General features: G+C 41.6%; 1 protein-coding gene across 1 annotated transcript in view; it reads right to left on the bottom strand.

Annotated features, from left to right (window-relative positions):
- The window catches only part of FAT3 (FAT atypical cadherin 3), a 485653-nt gene that overhangs the window by 103928 nt on the left and 354973 nt on the right, over nucleotides 1-26752 (bottom strand). Inside the window, 3 exon segments of the mRNA XM_030559193.1 lie at nucleotides 338-4411; nucleotides 14291-14501; nucleotides 16265-16540. Coding sequence (XP_030415053.1) covers nucleotides 338-4411; nucleotides 14291-14501; nucleotides 16265-16540 — 4561 coding nt within the window.

Here is a 26752-nt window from a genome sequence, read left to right as displayed (position 1 = left end):
GGTTGATACATTAAGTTCTGATCTTTCCCATGCTGACACATCAATCATAATGGTTACACTTCCTTACAGCATGAAGTCTTGGGCTGTGAAACTGGGGAGGGGGTGAGGGAGAGTGACACACACACAAATCCTTTTCTCTCTCTCTCTAAGCTTCACTAGTTGCTACAAAATTCTGGTCAAATTAAGAACAATAAATCCAAGAGAAATAGAACTGACTTCCTTGCAAGCTGAGGATGTACTTTAAATCCTGCTAAAACTTTCATGCTAATCTGTACTAAATCTCAGTTCTTCAATAAGAGCAGGTTTCAGGAAGTAAAGGGGTTTGCAACATTCTTACCTGTGATATGGTAGCTAACCTGTCGATTGACTTCAGATGTGTCTTCGTCCCATGTGTTGAGAACTGCCACAACTTCACCAGGAGGGTCACTCTCTTTTACGGATCCTCTGTACACCTCGTGTTCAAAAATTGGTGCGTTGTCGTTTATATCTGTCACAGTGACAGAGACTAAGGTGGTGGATGAGAGGGAAAAAGCTTCTCCCAGATCTGAAGCCACCACTGCAAAAGTAAAAGTGGGATTCTTTTCATGATCTAGGTCCTTCAATGTGCTGATCCACCCACTGTTGCCATCGATTGTGAAGGCTTCCATGATCTTGTCCAGCTCCGATTCTGCTGAAAGAGTATATGTGACTTGCCCATTTGCACCCCAGTCCGCATCAATTGCTTTAACCTGGATAAGATTAATCCCTGTTGGCATCCCTTCCATTATTACAGCTTCATAGTTGGCAGCTTCAAACACAGGCTTGTTGTCATTTACATCCAACACTTTAACCTCCACATCCACAGTTAATACAATGTCCACTTTGTCTAGCTGTATGGTGGCTGCAACTTTAAAGTGAAAAGCAGGATTTGTCTCATGGTCAAGTTTCTTGTCTAGCTTTATGATTCCAGTGTCTTGGTCTATGATGAAAATCCCCTCCTTGTTGTTTTCAGCCAATTCACCATTAACGGTGCTATATACAGCACCCTGGCTTGGCAAAACATGTAAAATGTCAAGGGTGCTTCCTATGACAGTGTCTTCTGGTATTGTAAAAGAATATTGGGGTTGGGAAAAGGAAGGTAAAACAGCTTCTGGAGGTAAAACATGGATATAGACAGGAATAAGGGAATGCTTCATGGGAATGCCACCATCAACTGCTTTGACGAAGAATGACAGAACAGTGTTTTTCAGCTGGTTAAAGTTACCTTTGGTGACCATCCATCCATTGTCAGGATCAATTTCAAGCAGATCTGCCACTGAAACAGAGGCTTCACTATACAATGAATAGGTGATTCTTGAATTAGCTCCATCATCTAGATCTAATGCTTGCACTTGGGTGACCAAATGACCTTTTCCAACATCTGCTTTGACACTTGCTCTGTATTCTATTGTCATAAACTGGGGAGTATTGTCATTCTCATCCACTACGATCACTCTCACGGTGCAGAAAGTCGTTCTCCCACCTCCATCCAGGGCCCTCAAAAATATACTGATATCCCCTTCCAAAGGGTTCTCTCGGTCCAATTTCTCAGTTGTTAGGATCTGTCCATTGTTATCAATTAAGAAGCGGTCCTTGGCAAAATCATTTATTATGGAGTAGTTTATCTGACCATATATACCAGAATCTCCATCTGTCGCTTTTACATGGATTACCTTAGTTCCAGGGGCAGCATTTTCTCTAACCTCTATCACATAAATACTCTGTGAAAACATGGGGCTATAGAGGTTAGCACCAAGGATCCGGATATGCACCTGAGCTGTGCTGGTGAACAATCCATCCGAGACAGAGACATTTAAGCTATACATTGGCTCCATCCTCTGTTTCCGGTGGTTAGACAGAGTTATAATGCCACGCTTGCTGTCCATTATAAAGCTGGTCCGATCATTTCCAGACAAGATACTGTACTCCAGTCTGTCAAAATCAGAGCTGTCAGCATCAGAAGCTTGGACACAAGTCACAAAATGGCCCCTAGGGGCCAGTTCACTCACGTAAGATTCATATATTAACTGGTTAAAAACTGGAGGGTTGTCGTTCATATCTGTCACATAAATACTAACAAGAACTTCACTGCTCAGTGGTGGGAATCCATTATCAGCTGCCCTGACTTTTAAGCTGCACTGCTGTAATAGTTCATGATCCAACATACGGGCTGTCAGGATTAGGCCACTTGTGCTATCTATGTGAAAATAATCAGTGCTGTTAAAGGAGTCCTGGACAATCTGATACTGTATAAGTTTGTTATTTTCAGAGTCTGCATCGGTAGCAACAACCTGCAACACAGGAGTCCCAATCAAAGATGCTTCGGATAAGGTAGCATTATAGGCCGAGTGATCGAAAACGGGAGGATTATCATTTACATCATTAATAATTAAGTCCACAGTGACTTCAGCCCGAGCACCAGTGAGGGCATCACTGGCTCGTACTGTCAGCTTAAAAACAGAATTTACTTCATAGTCCAGTGGGCTGATGACACTCAGAATGCCAGTGTCAAAGTCAATGTTAAATTGGTTGTAGGGATCTCCATCAACAATGATATAAATGATACCCTGGCCCTCTGGGCTGGTTGCATTTATGCTAAGAATTGGGGTGTGCATTTCTATGTCTTCATTTACAGAAGCTGTATAGAAGGGCTTGTCAAACACAGGCATTGCTTTATTAACTATAGTAATAAGAAGTTCTACTGAAGCAGATAATGATGGATTACCACCATCTTTTGCAAGAATGATAACTAAATACTCTATATTAGATAAGTCAGAGTTGAAGGCTTCTCTTAAATTGACACTTCCAGTTTGTCTGTCAATTTCAAAATGCCCATAGTCTTCTTTCAACAGATAGGAGACTTCACCATTTGCACCCTTATCTTTATCAATGGCTGTCACTCGATAAATTAGGGTACCAGGCTCAGCATCAACTTGTACAGCAGCATAGTAAGGCAGCCCTACAAACACCGGAGCATTGTCATTGATGTCCTCAATGTTAACTCTGACAACCACCCTGGTCACACGCAGATGATCTAGTTCACGACTTGCTTCAACGACCAGCTCATATAGCTCTTGTTTTTCTCTGTCAAAGGGGATGCCCGTCGTTTCAATGACTCCCGAGGTGGATTTGATCATGAACTTGTTCCCCGGGTTTAATATACCATACTTCAAGGGCTCATTGAGACGGTTTCCAACAGCATTCACCACAGCTACCTTTGTGATATTAGTGCTGTTCTCCGAGATAGATGTGGAATAAAAACTTTGTGTAAAATGGAGCCCACTATCCATGGCTTCTTTTAACATTATGGTCACCATAGCAGTGCTGTAAAATTTCCCATCAGACACTCTTACTATAAGCATATAGTGATCTTTGGAAAGAGTATTATTTTTTATGGTGAGTACTCCAGTACTTGAATCAATCAAAAAATGGTCCACATTGCCTTCAATCAGACTGTACGTTAGCTCAGGTGGAACCTCTGAATCTGGGTCTGTAGCCTTGACTTTAAGAACCTCTACACCAACGTAAGTGGGCAGAAGCAAGACCGTCTCAAACACAGCCTGACTGAAGACTGGAGGATTGTCATTGATGTCAGTTACTTCAATAGTAACTTCGACTGGACTCTCCGCTGTGAGCTGTGGATTTCCGTTATCTCTAACATGCACATGGAAATGGAAGTGGGCTATGGTTTCATGGTCTAAATTTGCAATTGTTCTGATTGCGCCAGTGCTGGAATCTACAGTGAAGTATTTCTTAGCAGTGGATTCAACAATCTGATAGACCAGCAAAGCATTTTGATTACTGTCGGCATCCGTGGCTCGTATCACCAGTGGGTTGTTGGCTGAGCTCCGGACTATACTGTTTACAGGAGCAGCTTCACTTATGCTGCCCGAGTATTGGGAGAGGAGAAAAACTGGCAGGTTATCATTTTCATCAACAATCTGAATGCTGATGGTCGCATTTGATGCCATGCCTGCCATGTTAGTTGCTTGAACAATGAGCTGGTAAGAGGAAGTACGTTCATAATCAAGTGGCTTTTGACTCGTGATGACTCCAGAATATGGGTTTATAGTAAAGGCTCCATCCACATTCCCATCCTTGACCTCATAAACTAATGTAGACTGACTGATTGCAGAAATCAAAATGACTGAAGTTCCAATATTAACATTTTCATTAACTTCTGCTTGGTATTCCTTGTGTGTGAACTTTGGATGGGAATTATCTGACATGGTCACAGAAATGCGTACAATTGCTGTTGCAGACAGTGGTGGTGAACCTTGATCAGTTACTTTGACTGACAAAACAAATTGTCCCATTGTTGTCAAGTCCAGTTCCTTCAATACTGTGATGATGCCTAAAACTGGTTCGATCTTGAATATGTTCCCAGTGTTTCCTAAAAACATAAATGTTGAAAGCTATATTAGAAGTGAAATACTGAAAAATCAGAAAATTCAATGTTCTAAAACGAATCTGACTATGATACCGTCACATTAACCCACAAGCGGTTATCAGTAATACTAGTAATTGCACAGAATAGAAAAAAACAGGTACCTAAATCTGGGCTCCTAAATCCCTATTTAGACATCCAGATAAGTGGCTTGATTTTCACAAGTGCTGAACGTTCGGCAACTTCAACTGACTTCTGAAAACCTGACCACATATTCAGGTGTGTAAATATGGCCCTAAAAGCCCCTTTTTGAAAATCTTGATTTATACATTTGTTTCATATTGATTAAAACAAAGTCTTTTTCTCTATCTTTAAATATTTTAAATGATCTTAATGGTTAGTGCAGGCACTCAATATCTCTGAAACCCACTCTGAAACTTCTATTTAGGTGCCTACACATGAAATTAAGAGCTAAATTAAGATCTCTAGTTTGAAAATTTGGGCAATGTATATTATGCAAAAGTAAAATGTGGGAAAGTGCACCCCCCACATTATGGAATTAGACTATCAAATAGTTGCATACCTGAGACACAAAAAGGGAATCAAAGGCTAATAAGCCAATAGCTTGATAAAGGAATAACAATTCATGCCCTGAAATAAACAGGCTATTAAGCAACTGTAGAGAGGATTACTGTAGCTCAAGGCTACAAAGAACTGACTACAAAGTGTTAGAATATAATTTAGAAAAATTACAAGGAACAATACCATATAAAATAGATTAAAGTATCTTGTGTCAGAGAGGTTTACTATTTGATTTCTGAGGGAAGAGAAATCTAGATTAATAAGATTTTGTAGAAAATGTTTTGAGATCAGTGCAGATAGAGAGGTCACTGACTGTATAAAGAAGAAAATAATGTGTTTGGATCACAGGTTTTTTTTTTTTTTTTTTTTAACTAACATGATATACTCTCTGACTGTTCTTCGGGAGACAGATGCAAAACTTCAGGGTCTGTCCAAGTTTTTAACTGTTAAGAACATAAGAAGGCTATACTGGGTCAGACCAAAGGTCCATCCAGCCCAGTATCCTGTCTGCCAACATTAGCCAATGCCAGATGCCCCAGAGGGAGTGAACATAACAGGTAATGATCAAGTTATCTCTCTCTTGCCATCTGCCTCCACCCTCTCACAAACGGAGGATAGGGACACCATTCCTTACCCATCCTGGCTAATAGCCGTTAATGAACTGTTACTACATGTGACCTCTATTAGGCAACATTTTTTTGTGTGGCATCTTAAGTAAGTGCTTAAAATGTGGTTCACGGTGTGTGTGTATATATATATATATATATATATATATATATATATATATATATATATATATATACACACACACACACACACACAAGCTCTAAGCTCCTTTTTCTCATTTTGATTCCAAAGCCAAACAGCCTATACTAATTCTGTACTAATTCTGAATTTTTATTGTCAAACCATTCTTGATATCATGGTAGCTCATCATGGAGACTATTCCTGGGATCTTTTTGCTAGAGTCAAGGGTCCATGACCCCTGTAAGAACATTTCTCATACACCACTGAGTGGTAACCATTAGTAAACAGTGATTTTTTAGTGGCAACTGCTACAGCTGTTGTGCAGAGAGCAGCATGTGTGAAAATTCCAGCTGGAGAACAAACTATGTGGTGACCTAAGAAGTAAATAAATACAGATTCTCTGAAAGCTGTACCTGACTGCTAAAACTATCCGTATTTGCTGCAGGGTCTGAGGCACAGAGGCTAGTCCAAACACGTCAGCTATACGCACACCCGTATGAGCTACAGAGGCCCAGGGTCATGCTAGCTAAACCAAACTTTGTGCTGTTCACTGAGAAGCCCGGGGTGCGGATTCCCACAAGGATGAGCACATTGCTGGCACTGACAAACATTGCGTATGGCAGAGTAGTTTTATTTTGGTACTATTAGCTAATAGGAATTAGTTACAGTCACAGACTTATGCATGTAAGGATGGGGAGGAAGGTGTTTTTCTCCTTTCGAAATTTCTTATTAAGCTATGAGACTACTGCTTTCATCATTCAAAGTACTTCCTGTGAATGAAGAAGCTGTGTATGATCTGAGCCCAGCTGTTAAAATCAGCATCCTCACTGCACCCAATTTACAGATTATAGAAATTATAGCAACTGAAGCCTCAATTTTGATACATCCAGGATTGGAGCATTTGTGCATAATGAAACCGCAGGAGTTCAATTTTATAGTAAATGGAGGCTTTAAGCCTGGAATAGCAGACACAGCTCACAATGAAACAGAAACAACAGGCAGTTATAGAAGACAAACCTATATGCAAATACTTTGGAGGATAGTAAAATTCAAAGGGATCTAGATAAATTGGAGAACTGGGCTACAGACAAGATGAAATTCAGCAAGGACAAATGCAAGGGCTACACTTAGAGAAGAAAAACCAAATGCACAAATACAGAATAGGGGATAACTGGCTTGGCAGCAGCATAGCTGAGAAGGATCTGGGAGTTGTAGTGGCTCACAACCTCAACATGAGTCAACAACATGATGCTGTTGCAAAAAGAGCAAATGCAATTTTGGGTTGCATTTACAGAGGCATAGCATGCAAGTCACAGGAGGTGATAGCATCCCTTTACTCAGCACTGGTTAGGCCTCAGATGGAGTACTGTGTCCAGTTTTGGTCACTGATGTATAGAAAGGATGTAGAGCAGGGGTTGGCAACCTTTCAGAAGTGGTGTGCCGAGTCTTCATTTATTCACTCAAATTTAAGGTTTCGCCTGCCAGTAATACATTTTAACATTTTTAGAAGGTCTCTTTCTCTAAGTCTATAATATATAACTAACCTATTGTTGTATGTAAAGTAAATAAGGTTTTTAAAATGTTTAAGAAGCTTCTTTTGACATTAAATTAAAATGCAGAGCCCCCCAGGCTGGTGGCCAGGACCCGGGCAGTGTGGGTGCTGCTGAAAATCAGCTTGCGTGCCACCTTTGGCACGCATGCCACAGGTTGCCTACCCCTGATGTAGAGAAACTGGAAAGGATCCAGAGGTGAGAGACGAAGATGATCAAAAAGATGGAATGCAAGCCTTATGAACAAAGGCTGAAGGAACTGTGTATGTCCAGTTTAGAAAAGAGGCAGGGGTGAAAGTAAGGCGGTGTGGGCAGGTATAGTGTACCAGTAAAAAGTGGCTGCTGGTACCGGCTCGTACAGCTGACTTTAAAGCGCTGCCACCACCAACTGGGGCACGCAAAAGGAACAGCGACATTATAGCGCTGCTGCGGCAAAGGACCCTGCTTAAAACTTAACGTTGTTGCCCCTTTTGCCCCCTCCCCGGGCCACTAACAGGGTGTGCAAAAGGAGCAGCTTCCCTGGGGACGGTGATTTAAAAGCCTCGGGCCCTTTTAAATCGCCACTGGAGCCCTGGGGCAGCACAGGCCAGGCAGAGCGGATGGGCTGGCTGGGGGATGCTGACTCCCCAGCCCCGGCCCTTCCACCCGAGGCCCCCGTACCGGTAAGAGTTCAATTTCACTTTCACCCCTGAAAAGAGAAGACTAAGGGGGAACATGATAGTGGTCTTCAAATACGTGAAAGGCTGTGTGACAGGATGTACTTACCCCACACTAGAGAAGGAGAAGTTAACTCCACATGCTGGGTGGAGGAAGCCACATCCCTTTGCCACTGCTGGGCATGCTCCATCTGGAGCCTCAGCATAAAAGGCCAGCTCAGTTGGGGCTGAGGAGAGAGAATGCTCATTGCAGGCTCCTTCCTGGGAGCTGCTGGAGCCCCTGATCGTGGAAGCCAAGAGTGCCGAGACCAGGCCAATACCGGGCCGCCCACGGAAGCCCAAGTCATTGGGAGCTTCGCAAGCTGATGAGCCCAGAGGTCCAGGAGACTTGTGGACAGCAACACTGGAAAACAGGGTAGGAAGTAACCCAGGGGAACTAAAGATTGGTCCGGTTGTGGAACCGGGACAAAGGCAGCATATTTCGGATTGATCCTCACTAATCTAGTGGTGAATCCATTTGCTGCTATCAAGGCCATGGGCTGGCACCTGGTGGAGCAGGGATGGCCTGGATCCCTCTACCCCGGCTGCCAGCCACCCCTAGATGGCGGCCCACTTCTCAACTGGCTGCTTGGTCACACAGCCTTGACTAAGAGGGCAGCCATATTGACTTGGGCCACTAGGCCACATGGCCCTGCAAGTGAGGGAAGCCATATTGACTCTGGCCACTAGGCCCTGAGGCTCAGGGTGGTCATTGGGACTCAGTTGTGGGGCTATCATGCCCTTCCCCATGCCCCAAAGAGTGAAGGGGTGTATTGGCTCCACAACAGGTTGCCACAAAAAAGATAAAGAAAAACTGTTCTCTTTTGCCACAGAGGGCAGACCAAGAGGCAAAGGGTTCAAACTACAGCATAGCAGATTGAGATTAAATCTCAGGAAAAACTTCCTAACTGTAAGAACAGTAGGACAATGGAACAGTCTGCCTAGGAAAGTGATGGAATCTCTTTCACTGGAGGTTTTCAAAGGGAGGCTGGATAACCATCTGTCTTGGATTGTTTAGACACAACAAATTCTGCATCTTGACAGGGGGCTAGACTAGATGACTCTTGTGGTCCCTCCTAACCCTACGGCTCTATGATTCTGTGATATACTATGTAGAAAGGAGGAAAACATACAGCCTAAAAATGGCCATCTAATAACCTAAACATCATTTCTAATCATCTTATATTCCATCTCCATTATGTACTATATTACAAATGCATTGTAGCCATAGTCTTACAGCACTACATTATTTATCATGTGTATTGTGGTGCCACCTAGAGGCCAACCAGGTTGAGGTCCCATTGTGCTAGGTGTGGTACAAGGATACAGTAAATAACAGTCTCTTCTCCAAAGAGCTCACAGTCTCACGGATGAGACATCAAAGGTGGACAAGACGAACCAGTGGGCTGTGGGACAGATGGGCAAATAAAAATAGTAGGACATGTGCAATTCTCGACTGGCTTGCTGTCTACCTCTTTAAAAAAAGCAATAAACCAATCCCATGCCCTCACCCCCACCGAACACAGACACACACACACAATAGGGGATGTAAAACTATATCCCAGTGAGTGAATCATAGAGTAGCAGCACAGAGGGGAGTAGATGGCTTGGGTTATGGAACAAGGAGTATTTTATTACTAGGTTGCCGGTTGGAATCTGCTTCAGGTAGATGCTCAGGTCTGGTGGCCTTGAACAAAGTGATCTGCTGGCCTCTGCCCAGTGCTAGTGGAACAGAAACCCCTCGGTTCTGTTGCCACCCCCACTACTTACACTGGGCAAGTCACTTCTCCTCCGTTTCCTCACCCATCCTTAGTTTGTTTTGACTATTTGGACTGTTCTAAAACACCATTTCTTCGGCTCTCATATTGGAAGCCACAGCAGACTGGCCAAGGATAGAACAGGCACAGAGACAGAGACCTGGGTGCCCTCTCTCCCTGGGGTGATCCCTTAGGAAAGGGTTGAGGCATATTGGTGTGGCAGTGCGGGTGAACTTGAAATGCAGCTGCCCAGGCTGTGCTCATTCTGTGATGACCAGGGCTTAATTCTTCCAGGGTTATTAATCTATTGCCTTTCCTGAGGGCCACAATAAATCAAACTTATTGCATCTATTTCTTTCAAAGAAAAGGCCACCCGTAGAATGGTGATGTACTCTGTGCAGGACTGTATTTCCCCAACACACTACATCTGAACATAATGCTGTGCCACATGTATTTGTATGGCTGATGGGAGCACTGCCTAATTAATCATGCATAGAGTCATATGTTGTGGCAAGGAAGATGAAATCAAATCGGACAAAACCAGCCACAGCTGTCTGTCCATAGAGCTTGAGACCAGCTCCTCCCCCAGACAGTAAGTTGTCTGATACTCTGCTGGAGCTGCTCGCACTCTTGACACTGGCTGACCTTACAGGAAGACGTTCACAGGAAGGACAGGTGGAGGCAGAACCAATAAAGAGGTAGTATGAAGCAACGGATAGAGTACAGGATTGGGACTCAGGAAACCTAGCTTCTATTCCCACTTTGCCACCAGAAGGGACCACCGGATCATCCTGTCTGATTTCCTGTGTGTGACAGGAACACCAACACCATCCAGCACCTGCACACTAAACCCAACAACCAAAATTAAACCAAAGTATTACCGCCCATGGGAGAGCAGACTATTATGTGCCACAAACAGAGAATAGGAAGGAAGATGACCAAGACCCTTGGAATAGCAGGGAAATGATTAAGTGAGATACCCAGATAATCCTGGCAAGAGACTTGTATGCACATGCTGCAGAGGAAGGCGAAAAATCCCACAAAGTCACTGCTCATCTGACCTGAGAGAAAATTCCTTCCCAACCCCACATATGGTGATCACTGAGCATGTGAGCAAGAACCAGCCAAAAGCACCTGAGAGAGAGAGAGAGAGGTCAGTGCCATCTCAGAGCCATGGCCTTCCCTGCCCAGTGTCCCATCTCCAGCCTTGGCTGTCCTTAATGCACCAGAGGAAAGAGATTAAAAAAAACCAACCCAGAATACATGGGAATCCCTTTCTGACCCCTGAAGGTGGCTGGCAGGAACCCTGAAGCATGAGGTTTTAGGAACATAAAAAAAACAGGAAGTGAGCCCTAGGGCTGCTGAGCCCTGCCCCCCACCATCACACGCAACCCCATCACACAGGGCAGGGACTCCTTCTGTGCATCTGAACCCTTCCTAGTGCAATGTTCCTGATCTACGTTGGGGCCTCCAGAGGATATCATGATATAAATAATAAACCTGCATTCTGACCACATGCATAAATAATATATATGATTACTTAGATTGTTCAGCTTGGCTGCTTTTCAGGTCTGTATTTAACTGTTTTCTGTTTACAACAACTTATGACATTATCTTCTTATTTGCTTAATTGAAATTCCAATTCCTGTCATTCTTACAAAACCTCCAGAGTAGAGATGGGGTGAACAAGAATGGGGGTTTCTTAGGATTTGTCACCATGAGAAAGTTGCATGGTTTAATTTAAGGTATATAGTGCATAAAGCTGTGCAGGCACTCTTATTTTGGGTTGAGAGTGGCTTATTTCAGTTTAGTTAAACCTGTTCCTAATTGATGAGGGGAAAGCAGTGGACGTGTTATTCCTTGACTTTAGCAAAGCTTTTGATATAGTCTCCCACAATATTCTTGCCAGCAAGTTAAAAAAATATGGGCTGGATGAATGGACTATAAGGTGGCTAGATCGTCAGGCTCAACAGATAGTGATTAATGGCTCCATGTCTAGTTGGCAGTTGGTATCAAGTGGAGTGCCCCAAGGGTCGGTCCTGGGGCCGGTTTTGTTCAATATCTTCATTAAGGATCTGGAGGATGGCGTGGACTGCACCCTCAGCAAGTTTGCAGATGACACTAAACTGGGAGGGGTGGTAGATATGCTGGAGGGTAGAGATAGGATAAAGAGGAACCTAGACAAATTAGAGGACTGGGCCAAAAGAAATCTGATAAGGTTCAACAAGGACAAGTGCAGAGTCCTGCACTTAGGAAGGAAGAATTCCATGCACTGCTACAGACTAGGGATCAAATGTGTCGGCAGCAGTTCTGCAGAAAAGGATCAAGGGTTACAGTGGACAAGAAGCTGGATATGAGTCGACAGTGTGCCCTTGTTGCCAAGAAGGCTAATAGCATTTTGGACTGTATAAGTAGGGGCACTGCCAGCAGATCGAGGGACGTGATCATTCTCCTCTGTTTGACATTAGTGAGGCCTCATCTGGAGTACTGTGTCCAGTTTTAGGCCCCACACTGCAAGAAGAATATGGAAAAATTGGAAAAAGTCCAGCAGAGGGCAACAAAAATGATTAGGGGACTGGAGCACATGACTTATGAGAGGCTGAGGGAACTGGGATTGTTTAGTCTGGAGAAGAGAAGAATGAGGAGGGATTTGATAGCTGCTTTCAACTACCTGAAAGGGGGTTCCAAAGAAGATGGATCTAGACTGTTCTCAGTGGCAGCTGATGACAGAACAAGAAGCAATGGTCTCAAGTTGCACTGGGGGAGGTTTATGTTGGATATTAGGAAAAACTTTTTCACTAGGAGGGTGGTGAAGCACTGGAATGGGTTACCTAGGGAGGTGGTGGAATCTCCTTCCTTAGAGGTCTTTAAGGTCAGGCTTGACAAAGCCCTGGCTGGGATGATTTAGTTGGTGTTGGTCCTGCTTTCAGCAGGGGGTTGGACTAGATGACCTCCTGAAGTCCCTTCCAACCCTGATATTCTATGATTCTATGACTTAAACAACACGAGACAGTCAAAGAGCCAAGAAAACACTGTTGCTCAGGGCTGGGTATGTAGCCTTAGTTTTTCTGGAATGGCTAAGGCTACACAAATATCACAAACAATAAATATTTTGTGGCCATTGGAAAACTCTTATATCTCAATAAGAAATGAAGAGGATTGTTTAGATATTTTGGAAACTGGCTCAGCTGTTGAACTTTCTGAACCGCGTTTTCATAGGTATGCTTAGTGTTTGTCTATTCATATGTTTAAGATACTAAGAATAATGGACGAGATCCTCAGCTGCTGTAAATTGGCATGGCTCCATTGAAGTGAATGGGTCTCTAGGAGAGCATAAGCATTGCCTGCATAGATCAGTCTGCGAGATCAAGGTCTAATAAATGAAGTCTGTGCCTCAGTTAATCATTGGGACCATCATGGAGTATGGGATTCCTCTTTGTGATCTACAATTGAGAAGTGTGATATAGGTGCCAAGTATTATTATTATTAAAATGGAAAATTCACATTATTTTAAAATGCAGCGTGCAGCAGCAACACAAAAGCAATCTAAGAGATAGGATTTTCCATTTTCTCACTTTTTGCAAGTATCTCTACTGAATGCATTCTAATTTCCGGTTTTGGAAAGGGTTTCTAAACTCAAATCTATAAAAGCAATAAAATGTTCACCTCTTACATATATATGCATACACACAGAGATGCATTAAGGAAATTAAAGCATGAAAAAGACAGGATTGACAGCCTTGGGATTCACATCCACTAATTTTCCACAGCAGCAGCACAGCATGGACAAAGGCAATGGAACTTTCCAAAAAGTCTTGCTATTAGCTCTATTCTGGAATAACCAACTCTAGGGCCAGAAAGGAAACTCAGGCCTATGTTATACTTAACATTTTTGCCAGTATAGCTATGCCGGCAAACCTTCCCAGTGTAGAGATAGCTTATATGAGCAATAAAGTGCTACTGCTGGTATAGCTTATACTGGTTCAGTGAGAGAGATAAGCTGTACCAGCCAAAACACTTTTATACCTGTATAAGGTGCCTCTATACTAGGGCCTTCGCGTGCATAGAAATCTTGGCTGGGAGGAGGAGAGATAGCATACCCTATGCCAGCAAAAGTGGCCTCAGTCTCCCTGCTCCTCTGATTAAAATGTCAACAAAGATGCCAATTAGCACCAGCTGTCATTGTGTTAGTTTATGATGAAGCCATCCTGTCCACTGCACTAGAATGAAGCCAGTAAAACAAAAAAGTAGACATCAGATGGAATGACTATCAACTACTGACTTGTGGGTAATTTGAACCAATGACCTAGAGGTAAAAGCCTCCATAGCCATCTAATTAAAATGAAGTCAGCTCTCTCTGATCAGTAGCTTAAATGTTGAAAACAGCAGACAAGAATTTGTAGTTTTTGTACACTTTCATCAGGGGATAGCTAGATCAAGAATCTGTAAAGATTTCTTAGTGTTACCCTATCTCTGAATTAAAGCCAGCATAATCACTCTTTTTGGTTTATAGAATGCATCATGTTGCAAACTTTTCTGTCCCTGTGCTCTAACCTGCTTCTATAGTGTAGGTAAGCTCTGCATTTTCTCCTTTGTCTTTATCCAAAGCAGTGACCTGCAAAACAGCAGATCCAATAGCTGCTGACTCATACACCGAGGCTTCATACAAAGGACTGGTGAAGTAGGGACTGTGATCATTGGAATCTTCCACGTTTATGATGACTCTGGCCAGGTTTCTTCTATAGGGAAACTCCTGATCTCGAACCTAGAGAAAAAATGCAGGAGAAACATCTTGAAATAACTTTATTAGCAATAATAATAACTATCTGAGCCCTGGCAACGTGCTCACTGCTGTACAATACACAAAATACAGACTTTTTTCCACCCTGAAGGCCTTAAAATCTAAAAGACAGACAAACAGAGGATATGGAATAAAGTGAGAAATCAAGAGAAGAAAAAGACTTGGAGGGTATTTTAAATTTTAATTTATTGTAAATTTATTCCTAGTGCCCCGCACCGAAGATGTAGGTTTTTAAAGTGATACAAAATAATGCTGTAATGTCTCATTTGATGTTCAGTTTTGAGTTTGTGCCAAAGGTTCTTTAATGCTGACAAATATAATATAAACTGCTATGTGCCATGCCCCTCACTGACACCACAGAGTGAGAACAAAGCAGCAGTATGTACAGGGCATATCTACGTAGCTTTGTTCCTTCTTTAAAAATAACTGTATGTGATTGCACACACAATTACCAGTTATCTGGCTATTTAATCATTTGCATGTAAAAACCCGATTTGTGCATATAGGTTGCATATAGGCATGTAGATTTTTGTATCAGCAAATATGAACATACATTTTTGAAGATCACGGTACCGATGGTAAAAAGAATAGTGCTGATGCTAGGGGGGGCTGAGCACTTTTCACTTAGACTCCCATCAATAGGGATTGATCAAACCTCGCAAGAGGGACTCAAAACCTTGCAGACCTGAAGCTATTTACTCCTGTAGCTTCTTTTACTCTCACATCCAAAATCTCAGCACTGGCTACAGTGAAGATCCTACCAGCAGGTGTAAGACAACCTTGAATATTTTGGTTCTTCTTAAATAAAGCAAGCAAACTTCACATAATATGGAGGCTAAGCACACTGTCCCAGCAATGATTTCCATGCCCCAATGTCTCTATAGTCATGTCTGCACTTTTTCTTAGCTCCTGTCACATCTCACTCACCAGAGGCCTGCCTTCTCCTTGGGCTCTGCGTGCCTGAAGATAAGTAGAAGTATGTGGGATGATGCCTAAGTTGTTTCCTCCTAAAGCTAGACTTGCATCTAACAGGCCACTTGGTGGTGCTTCAAAGGGCTTATTCTGCAGAGTTCTTAGATAGCTAAAGAAAATTAGTAGGTTACAGTGTTTAAACTAATTTAGTTCTATGTTTTGTTTTAAAATTAACCTCCACTTCATAATATGCAACTTCCACATCAAAGCAGAGCACGCTCTGCTCTATAATTTAGGCACATTGAGCATACAAACCGATAATTAATTTTTTCTCTGCCTACTCCAAAGTTTGGAAATGTAGCTGGAAGCTATTTGGTATATGAATATCTACCTTGAAATAAACCTATATAAGTAAACTATATATCAGGCTGCCATGCTTCCAAAGGCTGCAGCTTTGTGAATGGCAAGAAAGTGATTCTTCTGCGAGTGACTTCTCAAAGAACTTTTTAGATTTTCTTCAAAAACTCTGAAAATGATCTCAGATGAAAGGGCCACACATGAAGAGATTATAACATTTCTTGTTTGTTGTCCATCAAGATGGCAAATTATGTCATATTACATAAAATGTACCGGTAATAAGTCTTGCAGAGCTTAAATAAAAAATGTAAAATCAATGCAAAGCAGTGCAGGAAAAGATTAAATTAATTACCATTTAACATACTGAAAACTCTTTGCTTATCCAAAAACTAAAGCAAATATACACTTTGAACAGCAATGACAGTGTTCTAGGTATCAAGCTTATGTTCCATTCTTACCATTACATTAAGGATGTGCTTATCTTGAGCTTCATGGTCTAATCTCTCGGCAGTGTATAGTACCCCTGTGCTGGGGTCAATTCTGAATTTTCTCATGCTGACTGAGTCAATGCTGCTGTGAACAGTGTAGCTCAACTTGTGTTTCTCGTCTCTGTCTATAGCTTCGACCTGCAGTATCTCAGTATCAGGGAGGATGTCCTCCGAAATCGTGACATCGTAACTTGGGTGAGAGAATTCTGGGCCATTATCGTTGTTATCCAATACTTTGATAAGAACCTACAGATAACATTAAATAAATAAATCAGTAAAGCAACTGTGACTAACAGTTACTGAAGGCAAGTCAGTTCACTCAACAGGCACTCAAAGAAATATGATTTGCTTTACACAACTGTATGATATGTTACTCATATACGTGCTGGGGCAGAGGAGTCGCGAAGCATCATTTAATGTTAAACAGTCACCTCCACAACCAAAATAAATAGCAAGAGTATTCAATGGGAAAGCAAGTTGATCTTAAGTAAAATGATCTATCCTAGAGAGGATCATTAATGATCTAAACAAGAGATTCGCAATACATAGGTTTCCAGCAATAATCAGAATAACTTAGTATTTTGGAACTTAGAATTGCTATAGAGACATTAGCTTTGTGGGTGTTACTAGAGAGCTGGACACAGATTCTGGGCATTTTTTCTCATGATCATCAAGGCCACAAAACTGATAATTTTCCTTCTGTTTAAACCTGTTCTCTTACCGGACTAAGCATTCATTAAATCCCGTACCCTTCTCAGCCCCACATATTGCACTGTGATGTACTATCAGTCAGTATGTTGGTATCCAGACACAACAGTGATGGGTCCCGCAAGTGTTCATCACATTTTAAGCAACAATCCTCTTGTAGGAGTGGAAATTTGGGCCAAGAATCAATTCAAGGCCACATAGATCTAAAGCCAGGTAAATCGGAACATATTTTCAAGGATAGGTGATCTAAGGGCACTGGCTACATGGCAGATTTATTTAAAAATAATTTACAATTCCATACAATCCCCTCATGCCTATGCTCTGCCCAGGACTCCAGCCTTTATGGCCCACTTGTTCAATTTTCCTTCAAACACTTTGGTGCTTTCCCCCAATCTTTGCCTTAAGCCTGGGAGGAGCTCTCCATAACAATCTGAAAAGCCACTACATTATTCTCTTTCAAGTCCCTCCTTAAAACTCAACTCCAAAGTGATGCCCACAAAACAGTGGTACACTGAAACTGCAGGGTATTATACTATTGTAACAGCTCACTGTTACCCTGGTCTATCCCCACCCGATTGTTGTATCCGCCTGCTCTCTCTCCTCATAGGTTACAGGCAGGGCCCTCTTTTCATTATATGTGCATGTGTACTGCCAAGAACAACAGGGTCTCAAATCCTGATTCTAGATGCTACCTCAATTCAAATGGTTAATAATCACCATCCCCACCTTCAAGTTTTTGCTTATTTATAATTTCGACAATATGTAACCATAAATATACCACAAAATGTGTTTATCACCAGCCGAGGAATCAGATCCCTGCTGTGGGCTTGCTTTCAAGCCTGAATATGCTATTGATTACTTCCGGGTCCCTGGCAGCAGAATCATAGAAGAGGACAAGGAAAAGTGTTTGTAACAGTGAAACAGACAACAACAAATACAGCTGTATCTTTCATTGCATTGGGGAAAAGCAGTCTCTCCCACAGAGGATGTCTGGGAAACTCGATACACGTTTTACAAAGAGTGCATGTAACACTAGAGATTAAGAATAAATGTACCACAGGAGGGAATCTATCATTCAAAAAAAATAGTCCTCACAGGTTGCCAGCTATAAATGGACTCATTATGATGGACTTTTATTATTCAAAAGTTTTAGTAAGAGATAAGGAATGAACTGAGACACTGCCTAGGAGATGTAGCTATAAACCAAACGCATGTCTGTTGAGTGATCTGACTATCCTCCAGGATACTACCTCTGGTATAAAGAAGTGTCTCAACCTGGCTCTTTTGTAGCAGAAAGAGTGTATTACAGTGCTGGACCAAGTCCAGCTCACCCACACTTTTTGTTTTAGTAGAGGAAAAATGTATTTAATCTGTTACTACAGTATCACATGAAAACACATGGTCTCAGAGGGAAATGAAACTTTAGAATTCCATGTTTGTAAGCCTTTCTTGAATACTTTACCAGACAGAGCACAAGCAGTTGCAAGCTCCAGTCACAATGACCTAGCCTGGGAACTGACTAAAAAGCAGTTGAAATGAAATAGTCTATGTCTTAACGCTATAAGGATTTCGCATGTGACTGTGCATTTGGGAAGGTTTAATCTTTGACAAGCTTATGGGGACATGAAGAAGGGAGGAAGCTGTATTAGGTTATTTTTTGGAGAGAGAGGCCTGGTCTACACTGGTGGAGGGGGCGGGGGTTCGGTCTAAGATATACAACTTCAGCTATGAGAATAGTGTAACTGAAGTCGACGTATCTTAGATCTAATTAAAATTACTTACTTTGCGCCCTTGCGGCGCGCTGCAGCTCCCCCGTCGACTTTGCTTCTGCCTCTCGCCAAGCTGGAGTTCAGCAGTCAACGGGAGAGTGATCGGGGATTGATTTATCGCGTCTACACTACATGCAATAAATCGATCCCTGATAGATCGATCACTACCTGCCGATCTGGTGGGTAGTGTAGACACACCCTGAGACGTATAATAGAGGGATAAACATATGTCATTAGATCTAAAATGATGACAAACTACCTTTACTCATTGCAGTTTTATTTTTGTTAACATACATAATACATCAAGATATGTTTCTAATCTTACTGAGATAAATGAATCCTTAAAAAAAACAGATATAGCACTTAGGGATTTTAGATGCCTTAAAACACGGGGAAAGATTTGGAATAAAAATAAAGATCCTAATTCTGCTCTACATGCACACAGAGTAAGGCTACCTGACCAACAACTTGCTCCTTTGTGATCATAGAAAAGAGACACTGAACCAATGTGAATGTCAGAGAATATGATGGGAACATGATCTCCAGCATCTAACACTTAATAAGAAAACTATTCAAATAGAACATTCCCTAAAACCTGTGACAGTTTCAACCCTTGCCACATCCTACTATAAAGCAGCGTGATTATTATTTGCTACATTGTTAACACAGACTATAAGGAAAAGAGATTTATTTTGATGTTGATTTAATTAGTGGCCAGGAGCTTTGTCATACCTCAGTTAATTGAGACAGTCTAACTGAGAAGTGCACACTTTTCAAACATTAAATAGCATTTCACTGAAATGCTGAGTGTATTAGATTGCACAGCTATTATTATAGCACAGATTACATTCATTTTGGGATCATTACAAGCTGCCATGTGAGTTTTTTTTTTTAAACTAATGCTAGAGTGTTAGTTCAATCCACTCTCTCGATAGGAAACAATGGTTATGCAAGCGTGGTAGCTCACAGTGACAAGTCTTAACAGCACTGAATTATGTGTTACAATGGGGACGTTAACCACACACACCATGGTTGCTGCATTGTATAAGATTATACAAATGGCACGGTCGCTTCTCTCTAGGTGTTTATGTGCAGGATTTCTGATTCCATTGTGGCAACCACAAGAGGTAAGATCAAGTGGTTGTGATATCACAACCCAGAGATGTGTACATGCCTTTGTTCACCACCCTGATTGTGCAATCACAACTCCTTGATCTATGATCTCATTGTGACGTTGCAGTCTATATGGTTTTATAAAAATATGCTAATGAGTGAATATAATGTAACTGGAATATGCTTCATGCAAAAGGTCTCTTGTAAGGCATCGTTACAAAGCTTATAATCTACTGAGTGTGTTCATCCTATTTGTATAAATGTACCACTCTTGTATCTGAAATTAGAAATATGAAATATAACTCTGAGGGCCTATTGTAATTATGCAAAGTGTGGGCCATTAATGGTGGTCTGGAATCTTGATGACTCCCATTAACCAGGACAATTGTCCGCAGATGGGTGTGTTTTACCTGAAAGTCTTCCTGTACACTGTGTGCTGGCAAGTGGGCAATGAAGTCTGGCAGTGATCATGTCACCTGAACTGGAATTCATCTTTAACCTGGTCTCTTTCCATGGGGGGGGGCAGAGAGGGACAAAGGATTCCTGCTTTGTGCAAAAGATATATAAAAGGGTGGAACAGAACAAAGAGGGGAGGAGCCATCATGGAGAAACTCCTAGCTACCACCTGAGATGGAACAAGAGCTGTACCAGAGGAAAGAATTGTGCCCAGGCCTGGAAGGTGTCCAGTCTGAGGAAAAAACTTACTGAAGCATCTCTGAGTGTGAGATTATCTGTATTCAGTTTGATTAGACATAGATTTGCATGTTTTATTTTATTTTGCTTGGTGACTTACTTTGTTCTGTCTGTTACTATTTAGAACCAATTAATTCTACTTTCTGTATTTAATAAAATCACTTTTTACTTATTAATTAACTCAGAATATGTATTAATAGCTGGGGGAGCAAACAACTGTGCGTATCTCTCTATCAATGTTAGAGAGGGTGAATAATTTATGAGTTTACCCTGTATAAGCTTTATATAGGGTAAAACAGATTTATTTGGGTTTAGACTCCATTGGGAGTTGGGCATCTGAGTGTTAAAGACAAGAACACTTCTGTTAGCTGCTTTCAGGTAAACCTGCAGCTTTGGGCCAAGTAATTCAGACCCTGGGTCTTTGTTGGAGCAGACAGGAGTGTCTGGCTCAGCAAGACAGGGTCCTGGGGTCCCAAGCTGGCAGGGAAAGCAGGAGCAGAGGTAGTCTTGGCACATCAGGTGGCAGCTCCCAAGGGGGGTTCTGTGATCTAACCTGTCACACTCTTTCAATCTCATAATCTAAGCAGGGCTGAGCTGGGTTAACATCAAGAGACCAAAATGGAAACCAAGATGCTACAGGAAATCATAGCAGTGATTCATAAGGTGGCATTCTTTCTGATATACCAATGAACCAATGATCCAACACATTCTTAGGGAGCACTGAGGTGGCTCATGTGCTCCTTGCATAAGACTGAGGTCCTAATTAGTTGTGGTCATTAAAAATCCCATGGAACCTTGCACTTTAAATTTTCTTGGTAGTTTCACGGATAAGGTGGTTTTCTTTTCACTTTCTGACCTGAACTTTTATGAAATCTTGATAGTTGCTGTTTAGTGGTTGCCAACTCCCTCCCTAGATATGACTGCATTTTAGTGGTGTGTGAAGTGATCCATAGCACATTACATATTATTTATTACGTACTTTTCATTTCTATTGTACCTTTCCATCTGGAGATCTTAAAGTGTGTTATGAACATTAATGACTGAAGATGACACTATCAACTTGAAATTTAGTCTATTAAAAAAGGAGTTAAAAGGAATTTCAGGTACTGTCACCTGCCCCTCTGTATCCCTGCCAATCTGTTATGAGTTTAGAATCATATTTTCCTGTGTTATTTAAAATCATGTTCTCTCCCCTATTGCTGAGTGAAAGTCCCCTCCCCACCCAAATAAAAACAGTGGAAACTGACTGTACAGGGGAAAAATGATTGTATACAAAGTGTTTCAACTCCACAAACTGGACAAAGTATAGAATTTTGTTTTCTCTGAGTTCTTTAAATTCTAGTAATCATAGGAGTTACTTGCAAAAACCGTAGGTAAAAAATGTGCAGACATGAGTATGATTTTTAAGGGGATGTTATCCTATTAAGCCTCACAGCACTTCTGTGCGGTAGATAAATATTATTATCCTCATTCTACAGATGGGAAAAAACAGAAGGGGGGATTATATGATGCTGTATGATCAAAATATAATCATTTATATCATTAATACTGACACTGTTAGACAGATGCAACAAATCTCGATCAAAGTATGTCACGTAAGGTATCAATGGAAAAGTTACAACCTATCAAATATGGTTACCCTATTTGTACGCATGTATCATCTTTGTATCTAAAGTTGTGCATATTGACTATTGTGACAGAGTCAGGCCAGATGGCTACAGGAGAGTGATAGAAGGCAGATATATTAGCCCCAGGTTAAGTAGGTCCCCTTTCCCTGGGTAAGGTAACAGGGAAGGTTCCAGAACAATCAGGAGCTTTCCGGAAACAATTAAGGCAGACAGGCTGATTAGAACACCTGTAGCCAATCAAGAAGCTGCTAGAATCAATTAAGGCAGTCTAATCAGGGCACCTGGGTTTAAAGAGGAGCTCACTTCAGTTTGTGGTGCGCGTGTGAGGAGCTGGGAGCAAGAGGTGCAAGGAGCTGAGAGTGAGAGTGAGAGTGAGAGTGTGTGCTGCTGGAGGACTGAGGAGTACAAGCATTATCAGACACCAGGAGGAAGGTCCTGTGGTGAGGATAAAGAAGGTGTTTGGAGGAGGCCATGGGGAAGTAGCCAGGGAGTTGTTGCTGTCATGCAGCTGTTACAGGAGGCACTATAGACAGCTGCAATCTACAGGGCTCTGGGCTGGAACCCAGAGTAGAGGACCGGCCTAGGTTCCCCCCAAGCCTCCCAACTCCCGATCAAACACCGGAGGAGTTGACCCAGACTGTGGGTTCCACCAGAGGGGAAGATCTCTGAGGCGAGCAAATCTGCCAATAAGCGCAAGACCCACCAAGATAGAGGGGGAACTTTGTCACACTATGTACCAGTATTTCAAATATGTTTGCTCCTGTGGTAACACTCACTAGGTAGTTTATGTCCAGTCTAACCCGCACATTGTGAATGGATCATTCAAGTTGATGGCCCATTAAGGAAAACAAGAGCCATAGAAAAAGCCTGTCCCTGGCCCAGTGAGCTTTCTTTTGGACACTTTAGCCAGAATATGGGTAATGGCTGCTCCTATGAGTTATCAAAGCATGCAGGGGCATGTGACTTGCTCATGTGACCCTGGACTCCATCTTGTGCCTATAATTTTCCACAAACTAAGACTAAGAGCAGTCCTTCCACATGGGAAAAGTTATAAAGGACCCTGGAAGGATCTCCATTTTGACCTCTTTCCTGCTCTGATCTCTGGACTATGGACTTACACTGAAAGGAGCATTCCAACTAAAGGACTGAGGACATTCCAATCTTTTGGAAGTTACCAGAGGCTTTACAAGTCAGCAGTCTGTAACATCACTGCTACAAACCTGATCCAAGAACTTTGCAATGACTGTATGTATTTGATTTCCTTAACCATTTTAACTCTCTCTCTTCTTTCTTTTCATCTTATAAATAAACCTTTAAATATTAGATACTAAAGGACTGGCAACAGCATGATTGTTGGGCAAGATCTCAATTATATCTTGATCTGTCTATGCAGCTGATTTGAGGATTAGAAGGACCTTTTGTCTGATGAAATTGGTTTTAAATAACTACTCATCAAAGTCTAGTGTCTGCATGGTGAAATGAGTGCTGGAATACCTAAGGAGACTATAGTTTGGACTTCTTGTTAACCAGTGTGAGAGAGAAGTTTACTTTTGTTACTGGCTTAGTATACCTTATGGAAGAATAACCATCAGTCTGGGGTGTGTCTGCCCTATTTCTCGTCTGTTCATCCTGAATTTGGCATCCTCAGCTGTGACCCACTGACACACAGTAACAGGCTGTTAAATGCCTGATTGATTATCACACAAGGGGTCTGGGGCAGGGCTGGGAATAGAATCCAGATCACTTGACTATTAGAGGTATATTTTTGATCCATTTCCGCATTAGTCCTGTCACCTTACAATATTTCCTTATCTTGCAGAAGATTTCCTGCTATGATGGTTGAATTTTATAGACTAAAAATGAGTTCCAGAGAGGAAAAAAAGTCCTTCTCTTCAAAAAAGGAGCAATGTTAAGGTGACATGAACATCACACACACACAAATAGGTCTTGATTACACACGTGAGGATAACGTTAAATGAGCGGAACTGAATTCAGTCAGAGTACTCACGTGAGTAAAGTTACTGAAATACACAAGTATTTGCAGGATTGTGCCAAAGTCCAGGGGTGAAATCCTGGCCTCATTGACATACTTTCCATTGACTTAAATGCAGCCATGATTTCATTCCTGAAGCCTGAAAGCCTAACCATCCTACAGTAAGGGAAGTGTCTTGTATTTTTTACAAGAATTAAGTCTTATCAACAGAATTGGATCCCAGGCTAACAATGCGTGTGTGTGTGTTTCAAACCCTTTTCTTTTGTTCCAAATTGAAAATTTGACATGAATGAATCTGCCATTCATTACTGTTACTTCACGGATCAAGTAAGCTTTTAATAAGACAAAGATTCATTGGCACACATCAGGACTGGCTTTGAAAAATATTCATATACTAGCTGCAGTTGCCGAAAGCTGTTGTCAACTTGGAAGAAGGTAACTGTTAATATTGTAGGTCAGTGGAGCATTATGTTGACAAAATACCTAGTATTTAAAATGAAAGTCTGATTTTAAAAGTTCTACGTTACATCTCCTCAGTGAGATGCAATGAAAATATTTAATGCTTGCATTCTGTTAAGTAGTAATGGCCTCAGGAAATCCTCTTTACTGAGGTCGCCGATTAAAACACTTTTCATATGCAAACGTTATCTGAAAGACTTTATCCACCTCATAAAGCAAACTTCCAGCACAGCAATCCTTGCCCAGATAGCCTTGAAAGCTCATATCTTTTCCAATATGTAGCAGGCTCTACAAAAGCTTGCCCATTTCTGGTCACATTGTGCCCTATCTAATTTACAGTCCGAACAAGTGTCTTGTTATAAAAGATCTCCCTCTCCCTACTCACTTCCTATTTCCCACAGTTCAAGCAAATTTCAAATAAAGGACCTTGTGGAACTCCAAGCTTATAAATTAGGCAAAGTAACTCTCAGAGCATTACCAAAGACTTTGTATTCAAAATGGCAAGTGACAGGCCTAGAGAAATACAATCAAATCAAAACAGAACAAAGCCTAATGCAGGAAGTCTCTCCAAAGCCGTTTTTAATGTTGCCCATCACAAATACTTCTGGTCGAGGCAAAATGTAGTTGAATAAAAACTGGACACATGCCAGGAGCTGCTTTACAGATATTTGAGACTGGAAGAATCCTCTTGGGCTAATTGCTTGGTCAGGGAACTGTGTTGTAGTACAACCCATTAAGTGCCTGAATTGCTTCACCTCAGCTTACGCTTTTGTACGGGTTTTGAAAACCTACTTTGATTTAATATTGCTTTCAAAAGTGTTACCACACAGGTTTATTTGCTACAGCCTGAGAAGTTTTTTTCTCTACCCTTCTAAATTTTCCATACAAACAATTTCTCCACCATCCTCAGTGGCCAGTCATTCATGCTTTGACATGTCTCTGAATTTATACTGAAATGAAAATGAAACATCACACACAGCCTCCACTCCACAGACTAGCATGTGGTAAGACAGTGCTGGGGTTGTGGCCTGAGGAAAAAGCCAGGCTCTGGAGAGTGGAGGTTCTCGTTCTGGAGAACTGTCCTGCTCAGAAAAGTAAAGAATTGAATTAGAACAAAATGTAGCTTCATCTCAGTTCTGGGCACCATTGACAGCTACTAACTTAATAGTTAAGTCTTCTAAAACTGATTGATATGGGAACAGCTGTGGTAGTGGCTAAGCCCATGTACCATCCATGCCATCAGGAGACAGCAGAAAAAGGACTTCAGTGAAAGATCCAGTTTGTTTAACTGGCAACCTGGTAGAGGGCTGAAAGACATTTTAAAAATGCATCGAATTGAAGTGCACATGCGGAGCTATCAAGGGCTATGATGCTCTGCTACATTTTGACCCATCGCCACTGCTGGTTGAAGATGAGCCTTTTGGCATTCTGCAGAAACAACTTTCCTCTCATGTGAAAGATCACTATGATTTATTAGGTATTCAGTTCAGCAAAACTATTTCCTAAAATAAACGTGTGCCCTGTACAAAGAGAACAAGTTCTACATCCTAAATGTGCCATCTAAAGGATTCTAATGAGCAGAAAAATGCCATGACTTTCTGCAGAGAGGAGGGAAAAGATCCATGAGTAATAGCTCTGGCTGAGGCACATTCAACCACAAGACAATTTGGCTGGGCTGGGCAAAAGCATTTTTAACAGGAACTACAAATATTGCTCACAGAAAAATGTGTAGGAGTAGAGACCTAAGCATTCACAAAGAATGAACCAAGCCATCATGAGACTGGTTTATAAATAATGAAATTTATTTTTTAAAGTTTTTTTTCCTTTACTGTTTGGATTTTGACCCTTCGGGGTTCACATTTTCTCTGAACCAGGAGGAATAAAACTTTCATTAACAAAAACCAAAAGGAAGTTGTGTTTCTGAAATGCCTGCAAGCTGCATGGAAACTACATAAAACCACCATAATAGAAGCTCAACTGTATACCCCCCTGCCCGCAAAAAACAAAAACAAAAACAAAACAACAACAAAAAACAGTAAGAGGACTAAAAAATGCCACTATGGCTAAACAGGAGACTAAAAGAGATGGTATGGGA

The sequence above is a fragment of the Gopherus evgoodei genome, chromosome 1, assembly GCF_007399415.2.
Source record: "Gopherus evgoodei ecotype Sinaloan lineage chromosome 1, rGopEvg1_v1.p, whole genome shotgun sequence".
Taxonomy (NCBI): domain Eukaryota; kingdom Metazoa; phylum Chordata; order Testudines; family Testudinidae; genus Gopherus; species Gopherus evgoodei.
This window is presented reverse-complemented; position numbering and strand designations above follow the sequence as displayed.